Source organism: Peromyscus californicus, unplaced genomic scaffold, assembly GCF_007827085.1.
Source record: "Peromyscus californicus insignis strain IS unplaced genomic scaffold, ASM782708v3 Scaffold_19__1_contigs__length_69161282, whole genome shotgun sequence".
Lineage (NCBI taxonomy): Eukaryota > Metazoa > Chordata > Mammalia > Rodentia > Cricetidae > Peromyscus > Peromyscus californicus.
Window position 1 is genome coordinate 22,619,039 of NW_026294491.1, and position 16,051 is coordinate 22,635,089.

A 16,051-nucleotide genomic window follows, 5' to 3' on the forward strand; every position below is an offset into this window, starting at 1 on the left:
AACAATGAGCATTAGTTATTAGACATAGTCCACACAACTAAAACATTAATTTTAAGTAGAAAATGCAGATGAAGATATAAGAACTTTTCCCACTGAGTGTACTACCAAAAAACTATTCGCTGAAGCAGTTCTTTGTGAGTTTCCAACTGTTAATGCAGTCAATATTCAATATTAAAAAGCAACATCAGCACACTTAACAGATAATATTTGTTCAATTTATGTGATGGACACTGAGATAAGCACTTTGGGATATCAAGATGGCATGGGGGTGAGGCTGTAGCCCAGGGCCCCAGTTCAATCCCCAGTACCATGATCAAAGACAAAAATACAACTCAGTATTCAGAATATGCCTGTGAAGTGATTTTACTATCATGTCCATTTTGCAGGCGGGAAAACTGAAGCACAGAGAAGGTGAGAGGGCTGCTCAAGGTAACACAGCTGGCAAACTTAGAGACAAGCTATCGCTTCCCCCTTACTCCCTCAGAGACAAAGGAAACTCACAGGGTCCTACTCCAGAAAACAAGAGTGAGTTCTGTACAGCTTCGCTACTTTCATTTCTTAGTCTACCTCACTTTCACTGCATTCAGCAAGCACAGCAATGCCATTGGGAAGGAACTAGTGGCTGTGAAGCCGCCTAAGGCAGACTTGGTCCTTCCTGCAAGCTCTATCACTTCCTTGCCATATTCTGGAGCCTTGAGCTGGAGACCCCTTTGAGTCCCGGGTCCTTCACCTTTGAAATGTAGATTACAGTGAGACCTGCACGTTGTTGTCATTGTCCAAAGATAAAACAGGGGGCCAGAGAGATGGCTCAATGGTTAAGAGCACTGGCTGCTCTTCCGGAGGACCCAGGTTCGATTCCCAGCACCCACATAGCAGCTCACAACTGTCTGTAACTCCCTCACACAGACATACATGCAGGTAAAATATTAATGCACCAAAAATAAAGTAAAAATCTTTTCTAAAAAAGTAAAAATAAAGTTATATAAAAAAAGAAAAGCAGGGTGACCTATTCATTTAAAGAACTTAGAAAGCACTCAATAAATATTATTAGTGTAATAAACAGAAGTAAATCAATAAACTATGAATCAAATGATCTCTGGGTTCTAATTCTAGCACTAAAAATGGTTTATTTCTCTTCTGATTAAAAAAGAAAGAAAAAAAAAAAAGGCCAGCAACCAAAACAAGCCCAGTCATAAGCCATTAAGCCAATTATAGCTTTTGTGGGGAAATCAGAAAAGCCACTAGACCTATTAATTTGTGTGTCATTAGTCATTCCCCCCTATTGTAGAGCCGATGTTGTCCAGCGTCCTGAGACACCTTGTATAATATAATCACTGTGACTCCAAGAGGTCAAACAGGCATGCTCTTAATGCAGCTTTGTGAAAAGCTCAATAATTCATTTTATAAATTTCAGCTCAAAGCCTACACTGAGGTTAAGAAAAATGGACATTCGATCCGTGAACTTCACGTCAAGCGCTAGAAAAACTCTGGGAAGAACACGCTGGGCGACTCAGCAGATGCAGACAGTACAGACGCTGCCAAATTGTAAAACAAGACTTGGAAATCACGGGGAAAAACGTTGCTAGTTATTGATTACGTTGACCATTCACTTCCTATTGAGCCACCCCAAAAGAATCATTCATTTTCCAGCCGAGCCTGCTCATTTGCAAGATAAAAGAGAGCCAGCTCTGCACATGCCCATAGTGTTCCTCACCACTGGGGGCAGCTTTACATAAGACTGCATTCACTGAAACTGAAGCAACAGTCCCAGCAGCTTTCAGAATGACAGTCTGCAGGAGTGAGCTGAGCGTGTGCGCGGCGGCGGAACCGGGCTCTCCTGCCTTCTGGGCTCCAACGCAGCTCCGTGGCTGAACTGGGTGCTCACCGCCACGGGACCGCCGGGCTATGGAATACAGATGTGGCAGTACAGGTAGCCCCACGTCGCCTAGAGGAATACATCATGGGTTTTGAGAAGAAATTGTAGAAGCCAATTTTTTTTTAACACACACACACACACACACACACACACACACACACACACACACACACACTGTAAAGATGCAAAAACGTAATATCCATGAAGATCCTATTACCTAGGAAGAATCGGATGTTTTGCTGCGAATGCGGTGTTGGGATTTATTTGTTCTTGGAGTGTTCTGCATGGCTGGTAAAGAATAATGTTCCAAAATCGGTCCATCTCCCAAGGGGTCCAATTTTTCTTCCTGGGTGTCAGCGAGCCCTGACTCACTACCCTGCAGCTGACAGGGGCTGTCATGCAGGCGGCCCCTAAGCCAAAGCAAAAGACCTAAGGACGGCCTTTGAACAATACAAAGGATGGGTATGTTTTGTCAATTTTCTTCTTTCCTTCTTAAAAAAAAAAATGGGAAAAAAATCTCCTGAGTCTATGTAATAATTCTGCTTTAATTGTTTTAAAGATTATCTTTCTCTGGTCTAAGACTATCAATTTGATAACCAGCGGACCTATTTCCATGTTTAACTATTAGAAATATACAGCATCCTTATATTACGAAGGTGATATTTGGTGTTAAATGTTTTCTAAATGTTTACATTTCTAAATATGGTCATTGGGGGCTAGTTTTGCTTGATTTTTTAAAAATGCATTCTTTTTTGGGGGGATAACTTTTCTAAGTTGTTTTTATTTCCAGGTTTCAATGTAATTAGGCTACTGCGCGGATCAGCTGTAGCGGTGGTCCTAGCCCCCACTGTCTTTCTGACCATGCTCTCTTCTGCTGAACGAGGATGCCCTAAGGGTTGTAGGTGCGAGGGCAAAATGATATACTGTGAATCTCAGAAACTGCAGGAGATCCCCTCAAGCATATCTGCCGGTTGCTTGGGTTTATCCCTTCGCTACAACAGCCTCCAAAAACTTAAGTATAATCAATTTAAAGGGCTCAATCAGCTCACCTGGCTCTACCTTGACCATAACCATATCAGCAATATTGACGAGAATGCTTTCAATGGGATACGCAGACTCAAGGAGTTGATTCTGAGTTCCAACAGAATCTCTTATTTTCTTAACAACACCTTCAGACCTGTGACCAATTTGCGGAACTTGGATCTGTCCTATAATCAGCTCCATTCTCTGGGATCTGAACAGTTCCGGGGCTTGAGGAAGCTGCTTAGTTTACACCTCCGCTCCAACTCGTTGAGAACCATCCCGGTGCGGATCTTCCAAGACTGTCGCAACCTGGAACTTCTGGACCTGGGGTATAACAGGATCCGAAGTTTAGCCAGGAATGTCTTTGCTGGCATGATCCGACTCAAAGAACTTCACCTGGAGCACAATCAATTTTCCAAGCTCAACCTGGCCCTTTTCCCAAGGTTGGTGAGCCTTCAGAACTTGTACATGCAGTGGAATAAAATCAGTGTTATAGGGCAAACCATGTCCTGGACTTGGAGTTCCTTACAGAGGCTTGACCTGTCTGGTAATGAGATAGAAGCCTTCAGTGGACCTAGTGTCTTCCAGTGCGTCCCCAATCTGCAGCGCCTCAATCTGGATTCCAACAAGCTCACATTTATTGGTCAGGAGATTCTGGATTCTTGGATCTCTCTCAATGACATCAGTCTTGCCGGGAATATATGGGAATGCAGCAGGAATATCTGCTCCCTGGTAAACTGGCTGAAAAGTTTCAAAGGGCTGAGAGAGAATACAATCATCTGCGCCAGTCCCAAAGAGCTGCAGGGGGTAAACGTGATCGACGCGGTGAAGAACTACAGCATCTGTGGTAAAAGCACCACCGAGAGGTTTGACCTGGCCAGGGCGCTCCCCAAGCCCACGTTTAAGCCCAAGCTCCCCAGGCCCAAGCATGAGAGCAAGCCTCCGCTGCCCCCCACGGTGGGAGCCACTGAGCCCAGCCCAGAGACAGATGTGGACACGGAGCACATCTCCTTCCATAAGATCATCGCGGGCAGCGTAGCCCTCTTCCTGTCCGTGCTGGTCATCCTCTTGGTCATGTACGTGTCCTGGAAGCGGTACCCCGCCAGCGTGAAGCAGCTGCAGCAGCGCTCCCTCATGCGAAGGCACCGGAAGAAGAAAAGGCAGTCGCTCAAGCAAATGACTCCCGGCACCCAGGAATTTTATGTCGATTATAAACCCACCAACACGGAGACCAGCGAGATGCTGCTGAACGGAACGGGACCCTGCACCTATAGCAAATCAGGCTCCAGGGAATGTGAGGTATGAACCATTGCGATTTAAACACAAAACAAAACACACACAGAGAAAGAGAGAGAGCGCGCTCTTAAAAGCTGGGAAAATAAGTGGTGCTTTATTGAACTCTGCTGACTATCAAGGGAACACGGTGCCCCTCCCCTCCCCCTCCCCCTCCCTGTGCTGGCAAGGGCCTTCCCTGTCTCTGAGAGTGTGTTCATAATACTGGTCATTTTCCTCCCATAAATAATCAACCCATTGAAATTTAAATACCACAATCAATGCGAAGCGGGAACTCTGGTTTAACACCATGCCTATTGTGTAAGACCCCTTATGGATTTCATTAACATCACACTTGTTTCCAGGAAGAAAAAAAAATTCTTTTCCTGAGTGACCCCCACACCTGCTCTTCTTCTCCACCTGGGAGGGTCAGGCTTCAGCTTTGGGTGATTTGCAGTTCATTGGCAAAGCCAGAGGGGGGGGGGGGGGGGGGGGGGGAAGGAGGAGGAATCCCAGGACCTTGGAGGGTTGACTGAATCTAAGGAGATGACTTGATTATGGCACACTCTGGAGACTGGGGGTGAGAAACAATGCCTGCCTTTCAAAGAAAGTCCCAGAAAACTATCCCAGGGTGGGGGGGTTGGGGGGGGGTGGGGTGGGGGGTTAGAGCAGGTCCCTGAACAGTTTCCAGGGTTTCGGAAATCACAGGGCACGCAGACAGACAAGTGTTAAAGGGCTGACGCAGATGACTGCAGAAGATGAGGAGACAGTGGAAACACCAAGTTTGAGACATGCAGTCTTATCTTACATCCCCATCCCTGTAAAATCCAACGGAACGGTTCACTATCAATTCCCTTCCAGCCCGTGTGTTCCCTAAACATGTTGATTCGTTACACAACCACACCGTTAGATAGGCCCATCCGAGGAAGCAGACTGTCCGCTGGAAGTGAGGGAGTTCAGAGACAAGGCTGGCTGGTGGAAAGCACCTTCTCACACACACGCGTGTGTGGCTGGGACCTTCCCAGGATAGGTCTCTTTGCAGCTTATTTTCCAAGACCCCAGGGGTAGTTAATAGCATCCTGAGCTCTGGGCTGTCCTGGTCAGGGTTTGTGAGGCTGTCCTGTAGTGTCCTGTGATGTGTTCTCCACACACCAGACCCCTAATGACTGACACTTCGTTCAGATGTCTGAACGTGCTTCTCCAACGGCATCCCCGGGAAGGATGCATAAAGTCAACCCTGGAGGGGAAATGGACTGACACGGTGACAGTTCGCCTTTGGTTTGCTGCTGTTGACATCACAGTGTCCCTGTGCTCATCTGTAATGTAACTCATCCATCAGTGCAATTCTGTACAGAACCTGTTTGGCAGCCTGCAAGCTGCATGCATGTTTTTATGTCATTGGTGAAAGTGTGTTGACTGCAGCACGGATACCACGCCCTCTGTGTTTGTGAGGTTTGGGGAAAATACGTTTATTCTGTCACCCCCTTTTGTCCTCTCTCTCAGAGGAATAGTTTTAGTCTGGGAGCAGACCATAATGATTTTCACATTAAGGATGGTTCATCTTATGACTGGCCAGGCCTTACATCTTTGACTACATCCATCTTCTTTCAAAAGAGTTGCTGAATAATAATAATAATAATAACAATGGCAAAGAAAAAGTGAATGGCTATTTCTTACTAGCATTTTTATAGAGTATGGAGGTCTTCCATAGGCTGTGACGGAAAGTCTAGACAAGTCAACATGAAATATAACAGCAAGGAATCCAGATTATTAAAGCCATATTTCTATTAGCAATAAGGAAAAGCAACGTTTTGAGTGGATGTCTCAAGGTACTTTGAGGAGACCCAGGTGCCAGCTCAGAAAAGCATCATGAGTACCTGTTTACCCATGACTAACCATTGAGTACACATTTGTTAATGACAAATGGGCACAGAGTCCCAGTGGATTACTAATGCAGATACATCTTACAGTACTGTGAGCTGGGGGAGCAAACTGAGATGGTTTTCATTGAAATTGTAATTTTACATTTTTCTATACTGTCAGTGAATACATATTCCATCTAAATTTTTTCCTTTGGTCAGCCTCATTTTCATCTGTACTATGAAGATGACTGTAATAATTAAATGCACTGTTGAAGTGAAAAAAAAAAGCCCATTTCTATTCTTTTACTCGACCCTCTGCTTTATTTATCATGGGAAACAAATACGTCTATTCAAGGCAAACTGATGGCTGTATATATATATATATCTTTTTAAATTTTCTCAAATTATGAATGCTGTGATGCCACTAAGATAGACAAAACAGGTTTGCTGCATCAAAAAGTATATCTGAGACTCAAAACCACTTGGTATGTGAAATTGATGTAAATGAATGAGCAACATCTAGAAGGCTGTTCATTTTTAATGCCTCACTCTACCTGGAGATGTACTGACTGATTAAAAAAAAAAAAAGCAAATTAAAGACCTTAGAAATGACAAAACACGTTTTGATTCAGGGCATGAAATTACAAGGGGAAAAGTTTTAAACACGTCTCTCCTTTGTGAAGGACTCTTTCCAACTGTCACATGCTCTAAGAACCAATCTGTGGCTCCCATGGCTAGAGAGTTCTTCCTTCACCATGTGGCACATGACAAGGCCAGCTGGCGAGCCAGTCAGAAGTTGCTGTCCTTGTGTCTGCCCGTGGCACGTCCACACCGTATACCGAGGATCTATTTCTATAAGTATTTAAAATGTACTTCATATTGGAGAAGAATCCTTGCTATTCATTTTTTTTTTTTTTCTATTGCGAGTTTACATGAACTATCGTCCCATTTCTGGAGCTGCTCCGTGGAGACCCACGGATGCGGAAGCGGGTCTCAGTACCTTTAATGCTCTCTCAAAACAGAGAGCACATGGAGTTTAGTCTTTTGCACTGGATGTTTGTGGTTTGTGATTCGTGTTTGTTTTTCATTTGTTTATTAACCTCACCACGCAAGATGTGGAGGCAGCAGAGGCAATGCCCTGAGTCAGGGACTTAAGCAATGTTATGCAAGATATATTCATTTTAAATGACTTTGTACCTTCCAAAGATGTTAACATGACATCTCCCCAAAGATTTTCAACCATTTTTTTAACTTGGTTTGGTGAGTCAACTACCTAAGTAGACGTTGGCAATGCTGATTTCTATAGAGTAGCACTGACCTCTAGTGGCTGATTCAAGTAACCACAGCTGTTCAAACATTTTTAGCTTTTTTTTTTTTTTTTTTTTTTTTCCTTCTCTTTCTTTTGTGAACTTATTGGCCCCATAGGTTTCTCTGCTCTGTGTATGATACTTAACGTTAGCTTTCTTGTGAAGTATAATTATTATCCATGTTATCAGAATTATGTGTGCTTACTTATTTTCTCAGCGATAATAGAAAGAGAAGCCATAAAACTGGTATTGAGAGATAGAAGTAAATGCCCAAAGACACAAGGCAAGCAGTAATGCAATAAAAATAGATAAATGCTTTAAGCATCTGTACTCATCAGTATTATCCAAAATAGTCTGTAGTATTTTCTTTTAATGTGTTATTATTTTTCACGGTCAGGATTCGGAAATGTAGTGTAACTTAGGCTGGGAAGCAGATGCCCGTATTGATATTGAGAGAATCAGGGTCGATTCTTGCTGGTCAGTAGATGTGTGAGGCTATCCGGAGAGAGCGAGGCCTCCTCTTCAGCATGAGAACTGCTCTCCAGTTTGTTGATCATGTCAGTGACCTGTGCTTCGCCCCCCGGGGCTTTCTCCCTCCTTCCTCCTCTGCAGCCAGCTAAACAGTGGTGCTATTAGGCTCTCTGACAAGGATGGTACAGTCTAAGAGGCGATGATTCATGGATAATGAAATTATGCTCTCCTTCTGGGGAAGAAGAATGCAGCGTCACATTCACAGCTTTGGCAAGGGATGTTGGGATGCTGTAGGTGCACGGAGTGTCTCTTCCTTTGACATTTACCAATATGAGAACACAATTTGCTTATTTAAAATGTGGATTAGGCGAGCATCGGATAGGAGCGCTAGCCCTAAGTGGAAGGCAGAATGAGCTCCATACACAACAAATGAGAACTGAGCCATGATAAATGAAAATTTCAAAAGCCAAGGGGTCTCTCTCTCTCTCTCTCTCTCTCTCTCTCTCTCTCTCTCTCTCTCTCTCTCTCTCTCTCTCTCTCTCTCTCCCCCCCCCCCCCAGGATTCTCATTAGAATCCAGATCTAGCACCTCACTATCCTTGTATTCTCTTTGCTACACATGCTGAAAATGAGGGGTATTTAGCAAAAACCATGTGCAAGAAAAATACTATCAGCAAATTTGAATAACAAACATCATAAGAGAAACAGAATACATGTGTATTACATAGTGTGTGGTAAATGGCTCTTAAATACTAATCAAACACCATCACCCTATACAGACAAGTAAAAGTCACTGTGTCCTTAGCCACAGTAGTCCAACGAACTGGACCTGACTTTTACTTAGCCTCCAAGATCGTAAGTGATTTTGATAAGTGGGTAGACTATAATAAAAATACTACAAACAAAGGAAACCAAAAGTAAATTGTATTTCATGTGAGGAAAAATATCACAGTTGTGCATGGCAGAATAGAGAGCCTAGAAATTAAGACCCAATTCCATTTTCTCTAACCCTTGCTGTATCAACTCAGGTACATTTCTCAGCTTTTTAAAATTGGAAGATGCCCACGCATGGACTAGTTTGCACTAATGACTGCTCATGGTTTATGGAAAAGTGAATGTTCTCTTTTTTCAAATGATCCCTGTTTATTTGTGTGTCTGTCTGTCTGTTTGTTTGTTTTTGAAATGTCACTTTGTGAGCTGTTCCATTGTGTTTGCTACTGTTCTGTGATTGATGCAGGTCAAAAAGTGAAATCACTTGGCATCAAGGAATCTACAAATTTCACCTTTTGACTCCCACCAGGATTAAGATTCTTCATCTTGAATTGTCTTACGTCCATCTCAGGGAATAAGAGAAAAGCTAAGATTTCTATCAATAATCATACGCATGTATATATGTAGATGTGAGATATGTATATAATACAGAAATACCAACCAGAGAACACCGAGTCAAAAATTTACCAACCCAAATCAAAGTTTGATCTGCATCTCAAGTCAGACCAGAGGCTTTCCTCTGGTTGAGCCTGCCTGCCCTTCCCCCCACAGCATCACTGAGCCTGTTGACTTTGTACTGACAAATAGGTTTATGTGGCAAGATGCCCCACTTCTGAGCAGCACTGGAATGGCCTGTGTGTTCTACAAGATTAGCTCCTATTGCCATGTGGGTCATAGGCACTGATGTCTGGGTTTCCATCCCATACAACCTGATGGAGGATTGGAACCCATTGGGCCAGGACAGCTTTACCTTTGCTAGTAACTATGACCATTGGAAACCAATTGAGTTTTTGAGGTCTATAAGAGAGATTTCTTTCATTCCTTTTATTTCTGAGAATTAAATCCTCAATCAAAGAAAGACCACAATCCCAATTCTTTCTCCACCAGCTGTGGCTGGTCATCTCACCAAGTATGTGGTTCATACATGTGATTCCAAAATTCTTATCATTTGAGTTAGCGTGAACAGTCTTTGCTAGCTGAGTTCCTGTGACACAGCTAGAGAACAGAGAGAAATTTAAGAGATGTTTGCTGGCTTAAGTCCCTAGGGTAGCAGGTGACTGTTCCTGAGTTAGCTCTCCAAATCTTGTGAGGAGCACTATGGGAATAGAAACATAGGGATGTCTAGGTCACAGCAGAAGACTAAGCAGAGGGTATCTATATTAGCACTACCGTCTAAGAGCAGGGATGCTGCGAGCAGCATGGGCTACCTCGGGGGAGAACAGAATCGGTGCTTCTGTCTTGTCCGTCCCCGCACGTTCAGAAATCAGTCGCATCCTGACAGTTCTCTGTGCTTTCTTATTATTTTCAGGGGTCCCTCTCCTCCCTAAAAGACACCCTCTTTGCTTCTGTCTCTTAACTGGCTCTTCCCTTTGCGTGAAAGAGTCCACTACTCTGACATCACATGCACACAACACTTGCTTTCAGTGTATAAGTCACTCCACTAAAGAGAGGACTAATAATCCAATGGAAAATGTATTTACATGAAAGGCTACATAAATAATTAAATATTATATAAATGAAAAGCCAACTGGCCCTTCCCTTTTTTGCTCTAAAGCCTGCTAAACATCTCTAGAGTGTTTTCTGATTTTCAGTGAAAAATAAAAAGGGGGATGATACAATTGAATCACTAGTCTTACAAATATCAAAGCTCTTTGCCAACCCAATTAACTAACTCAAAACAAGGAGGAAAGGACTTCAGGCGTGGAAGGCATCAGCTGTATTTCATCAGTTAAAAGCATCAATAACCAGAATTTTGTTCTCTTGGGGATGAAGAGTATGTTTTTTGGCCTCACGTGTTGAACAATAAAGCAAATTCTATATACATTCAGCAAAAGCAATTTCTGCCAAAGACCTGTTATTTCTTCTATTTTCCATCAAAAAGCATAGGGCTTCATTTAAATATAAACCCTTACTCAGCATTCTCGTTGCTGCAATTTACTGGCAAATTGGTAGGACCCATCAGGCAGTGGGTGTAAAGTCTGAGGAAGCTAAATATTACCATCCCGTGGACTTTGTGGCTCCATCTGACTGTTTCACTTACAGTTTTCCTTACCATTAATATTGATCTCTCGTATGTTCTGTTTCTCCCTTGTATGCCATTAATCAGAATGTCAGAAAGAGCACTAAAGGAACCTGCATATATCATACGTTATTGGGCAAATGCAGTAGCCTTGAAGACTGATGGGGGTGATAGGATTATAGCAACGAGAGCTACACTCCAACATTAATAACAGGAGCAGCACAAACAATGCTCTTTGAGGTCATTGTCGACCTAGGGAAAGGTTTTGTCCATCTTGCACAATGCTCTTTGAGGTCATTGTCGACCTAGGGAAAGGTTTTGTCCATCTTGCACAAAAATGTAAAGTACAAAGTATGATTCTTTTGTTTGTGTGCTGCCTTATGCCCACGGGGAGTCAAAGCAACACCTGTAGCTTGGGAGTTAAATAGGGTTTTTAAAATGTGTGATACAGCATAAGTCATATTGTAAATGTATTTTGTCTTCCACCATCTTGTCATTTGGTAGATGATGCTAAGAGATCCATATCATATAAATCCACATCTTATGCCTGTTCAACTTCATGGCACTTTCCTAAAGTAACTCCCACCCCCATTCAAACAAGGCATTATAACGCAAGTTAAACACCTCCAGTTCTCCTCCATACATGATTTCCAGTGATTTGCACGTGAGATTTCTGGCTGCTAACTAAATGTTAATCTGCCAGCCTTGTATTCTCCCCAGCTTCTGTCATCCACTCCTTCCCATTTATGTCATTAAAAGGCAGCATGCACTTAGTCATACATATACATATATGGAGAATCGAGTAGTAAAATACAAAATTCTATATGTACTTTCATAGGCTCTACTCTGCTCACTTTTATGGTCTTATACAGTTTGATGTGTGTGGTCTTTATTAGTTTACACTAAAATGCAAAAATGTCAAGGGAGCTATAAGTTAAAAAGGAAAGGTCATGGTAGATTTTTATAATTGTCTATAGACTCTGACCACATATTTCATTTCAAACATAACCCTAGGGATGGACATTCTGTACCTAACCCTCTTGATGACTGATTTGCTCTCCAAGGTTGTCACTGGAATCTTGAATCTTGAGTTTCACATTCCTTCCACTTCCCCACTTCAGGGAGTTTTCTGTTATTTTGTGCAACCTAGAGTCAGGTGTGGGGTAGCTGCCTTCTGTCTTCTAGGTCTCCCATGAAATTCTCCATTTAAAAAGACCAACTGTGTTGAAATCCCTCCATCTAGTAGGTCCTTATGCCTGACTGAATGTCTCTTCCCAGATCGAGAGCAAATATGCCATCCAAGGATCCCAGAGCACTTCTGTTTATAAAAAGACACACTCTTGCCTTAGCTAAAGGTAGGAAGGTGTATGCTAGGAGGAGACATGAGCAGAGTGACTAAGAAAAGGATTGAGGAAAATGCTTCACAGGGAAAGTGGGTTTACAAACATTCCTTTTAAACCACCCTTCATAGATGCCTCCACATTTTTCTCAACTAGAGAACCCAAGTCAGGATAAATTATCAGTCCTCACCCACTAAGTCTTGTTTAAGAAATTCATCCATTGAATTTCCACGCCATGTCTTCTCTTTGCTCCATCCCCCTCCCTGAAGAGGTAGCTTGGTATACCAGCAGGAACATGGGCTACCGATCCATAAAGAACTACTTTGAAATCTTGTTCTGACATCTAATAACTGTGTGACTTTTACTTTCAGTTTCCCTGTTTGAAAAAATATATATTAACAAGTGAAAACCATCATGGAACAGTTACAAAAGGGGCAAAAGCCAACATGTTGTAAAAATACATTTATGCGCTTTTTTTCTACTGCATGTCATGTATTACTTAATTGGATAGTCAAAAGATACTACTCCAGGATAATGCCAATAAAAACCCCAGCAGAGACTTGACACATAATTGGGACTCCCTCCTCTCTTCATGCTCTTTAATATCTAAGTACGCTCGTGCATCTTAATAGTCATATCCCAATAAATTTTAATTAGGATGAGATTTCCATTAAACTCAAAAGAGAGGCTCTAAGCTCTGATAAGTTCAGACATGGGCACATGACTACTACTGAAGAGCTGTGTGTGTGTGACCACAATCCTCAACCTCCAAAAGAAGCCAAGCCACCTCTGCCTTTATGTTGGGCCCTTTCCCCCTCTCTGGCACAAGCTGGTTCTTGAAACCCCAGGTGCTTTGCTGCCTCTGCAACTCCTGCTCATGGACTATACTTTCTTCTGTGAAAAACACCTTTCCTCCTCAGATCCCCAACCATCTCAGACCTGGGAGGACACAGCCAGCTTCTACTTACTCTAGACCCCATTTTCTGTGCTTTAAACCTAGGACAGAAACCATGTCACAGGCTGCTTGAGTTCTTAAAATGCTTGCATTTGTCTTCTGAGCAAGCAGATCTTCTCTTTTCTTAATTCTTCTAGCATTAATTGGTACAGACTTTTCTGGCCATTGTGATGGCCAGTACTGTTACAAATAATTCAGAACAAATACCGATTCTTTGGAAGCTTAATTGCATCAGTCTCATATTTATTATATATTTATGATATATCCTATTCTGCTGCATATAATATTCCATTTTATCACAGGCAATTTCAAAATGCCCTCTTTTAAAAGTAGAGTATAGGCAATTATGTTCAGTTGTAAAATTGTTTCTATGATGGGAATGATCTGACTGTGGCTTTTCCTTACGATAGTTCTCAGGACTTCGAATGTTTTCCATAGTATTTGAAAGTTAAAAACAGCCTTTAACAACCCAAGGAATAGTATTTTATTTAAATTACTTCACTGTGTTTTAGTGGAGGCGGGGTGCCTGCCTTCTCTTGGACCACCTGTTCCTGGAAAATGTCCTCTGATCTTGAGTTTAGATGGCTATTTATCTTGGTCTTTGTATAGCTCCTACTTTGGGCACATTCTGAGACCTCACCTCTCTTCCCATTCAAAAGGGGGCATCCTACCCTCTCCCCAGGAGCTAGGCTGTAGGGCCTCAACTCTCTGATCATACATGTTTCCAAAGAACTATACAATTGGTGGTTCCAAATTTTAAAGACTTGTTGTGGTGTTCATCTTTGTCTTCATTTCTGAAAAAAAAATCAACTGTGCAGAAAGCATATGAATCACAGGGGATCAAAGGCCTCTCCATGGCTTCATCCTCTCCCTTCCATCCATGCTTGACTCTGTTCTGAATTTCTTCTTTCTCATCTCCACGGCAGATGTTTTCCTTTTTGTCTCTCTATCCAACTTCTATGTATTAGCTTATATACATGACTTGAACGTGTACCTTCACATCGTAATAAAAGGAAACCAGCAATGATGTTTAAACTCTTAGAAAACCAATAATTAAAATGATACAGTCTAATAATTTAATGAAATAGAGAGTAAAATATTCTATTTGTATTCAAGATCGTTGAGGCTCTAAATGAAAAACTGTAATTTTGTAAATTGCAGCTTAATTCAGAGTAGAAACCACATTCTCCCTACTCCATGCTTATGTCACGTTTTAGTTATGGTTTATAAGGCAGGGCAGACATACAGGCTATTATTTTCCATGTGAGGTGTTGCTCAGGTTCAGCACTGTGGTAAAAGTTGCCATCAACAGAACAGATTGATCTTTGGGACACTTTGGTACATTTGTAATGGGAAGGTGGTAATGCAACCTTTTCTTCATAAACACTTACGGCCATAAAAATCTCCAAGAGCCCCATAGTGTGTTTTCTTGCTGTTTGCCTATGATTTCAAGCTAACCTAATTTTAAATCTTCCAATAACAACTTCCCTCTGTCTGTCTCAGCCTATCCACCCAAAGGTTACAGTACAATCACCTCATCCTTTTAAATCCATGTCCCTCTTGCTCCAGACAGTTCCCAGTGTCTGCATTATTATTGTTTTCACTTCATACAAACTTTTGTGTCCATGTTAAAGATGAGGAAAGTTGGGAATGGTTGGGTTTTATAACCGTTTTTATTTCAGGAACAAATTATGCTGGGACATCCAGGTAAAGTGCCACTGTGCAACCTGAGTGCATGCAAAATATTGTTCAGCATTAATCTCCTTTCAAATGTTTGCATTAATCTCCTTTCAATTTAACAATTTTGCATGAAATATCTGAAAACAACAAAATAAAAAAAATCAGGTGATTAACTAACCTGTAGCCAGTCACAAGGCAAGAAATATTCTGGAAATACTCAGCAGCTTTCCAGGGTAGACTCTCAAATAATATTCCAGAGATCAGATTTTTACATAACACCTTTAACCACAGCTATTTCCTCATATTCAACTCAGTCTTCAGATTCAGCAGCACACTGTGCAGAAATAATGAATGGTTAAATTATCCATTTTGTTGGCTGAGCTCTGAGTGGCCCACTGATGAGTTTAAGGAAGGGGAGGGAACCCCGTCTGATCCTCCATTTGTTTTTCAATTGTTCCCAAGGAAAGATGCCTTCTCTGGTGATATGACAAAATGATTTAGGTTTCTAAGAGTTTCTGTGTGCCCCAGGAATAGCATGAATACTGCTGCAACTATGTTCTAGTTCCAAGTGCTGTAAAGAATGCAAGCAAGCTTGCTTCTGGGTTTTAGAGTTCATTAAACCTCCTCCACCTGTAATTTAAGGAAAAAAGGGGGGGAAGCCCCAAACTCTTCAAGAGCACGGAGGAAAGGCAGTTTAGGAAAAAGAAGTCCTCTGTGTATGCAGGGAGGTGCTTCATGAGGCAGACAGCTACACCACAGTGGAGACAACATTTCCTCAGCTGATTCAGTTCATTAAAATGCACAGTTACAACAGGCTTCCTTAGAGCCTGCAGCTGAATGACCAGAGTCTCCATTTTACTCCAATGTCACACAGAACGTGATGAGGCAAACACGCTGCCCGAATGCAATTCAACTCGCTAAAACCCAGCACTGTAAACACCAAATACATTTCTCAGGCGCATTTTCAAAGATGCTAGCATGATTTATGACAGAAGGAGAGAAGTCATTTGCAAGCAGGCACCAGCAGGAGAATATCCTAGCTTCCTCTCAGGGTAGTTTTATGTACAATTCGTAGCTAAATCTGAAGGGTGGGGGTCCACTCCGAATGCAAGGATCCTCACCTCTTTACTTCCAAATGTATGGAATTTGAATCTGATAAACAGCCTCTATCGGCTGCAGGAATTTTATGAGTTATATGAAAACTCAAAGGCCACAAAAGCGATTTGTCAAATAAACTGCAGAACACAGTATCAGTC

At 42.1% G+C, this 16,051-nt stretch overlaps 2 protein-coding genes across 3 annotated transcripts in view; one reads left to right on the top strand and one right to left on the bottom strand.

The window, feature by feature from the left end:
• Positions 1-16,051, bottom strand: part of Ctnna3 (catenin alpha 3) — a 1,464,870-nt gene that overhangs the window by 872,675 nt on the left and 576,144 nt on the right. The gene's annotated exons all lie outside the window — the stretch shown is intronic.
• Lrrtm3 (leucine rich repeat transmembrane neuronal 3) overlaps positions 1,748-16,051 on the top strand; it is a 171,825-nt gene continuing 157,521 nt past the window's right edge. Inside the window, exons 1-2 of the mRNA XM_052744821.1 lie at positions 1,748-2,338; positions 2,667-4,198. Coding sequence (XP_052600781.1) covers positions 2,335-2,338; positions 2,667-4,198 — 1,536 coding nt within the window. The 5' untranslated portion in view covers positions 1,748-2,334. The remainder of the gene's footprint in view (positions 2,339-2,666; positions 4,199-16,051) is intronic.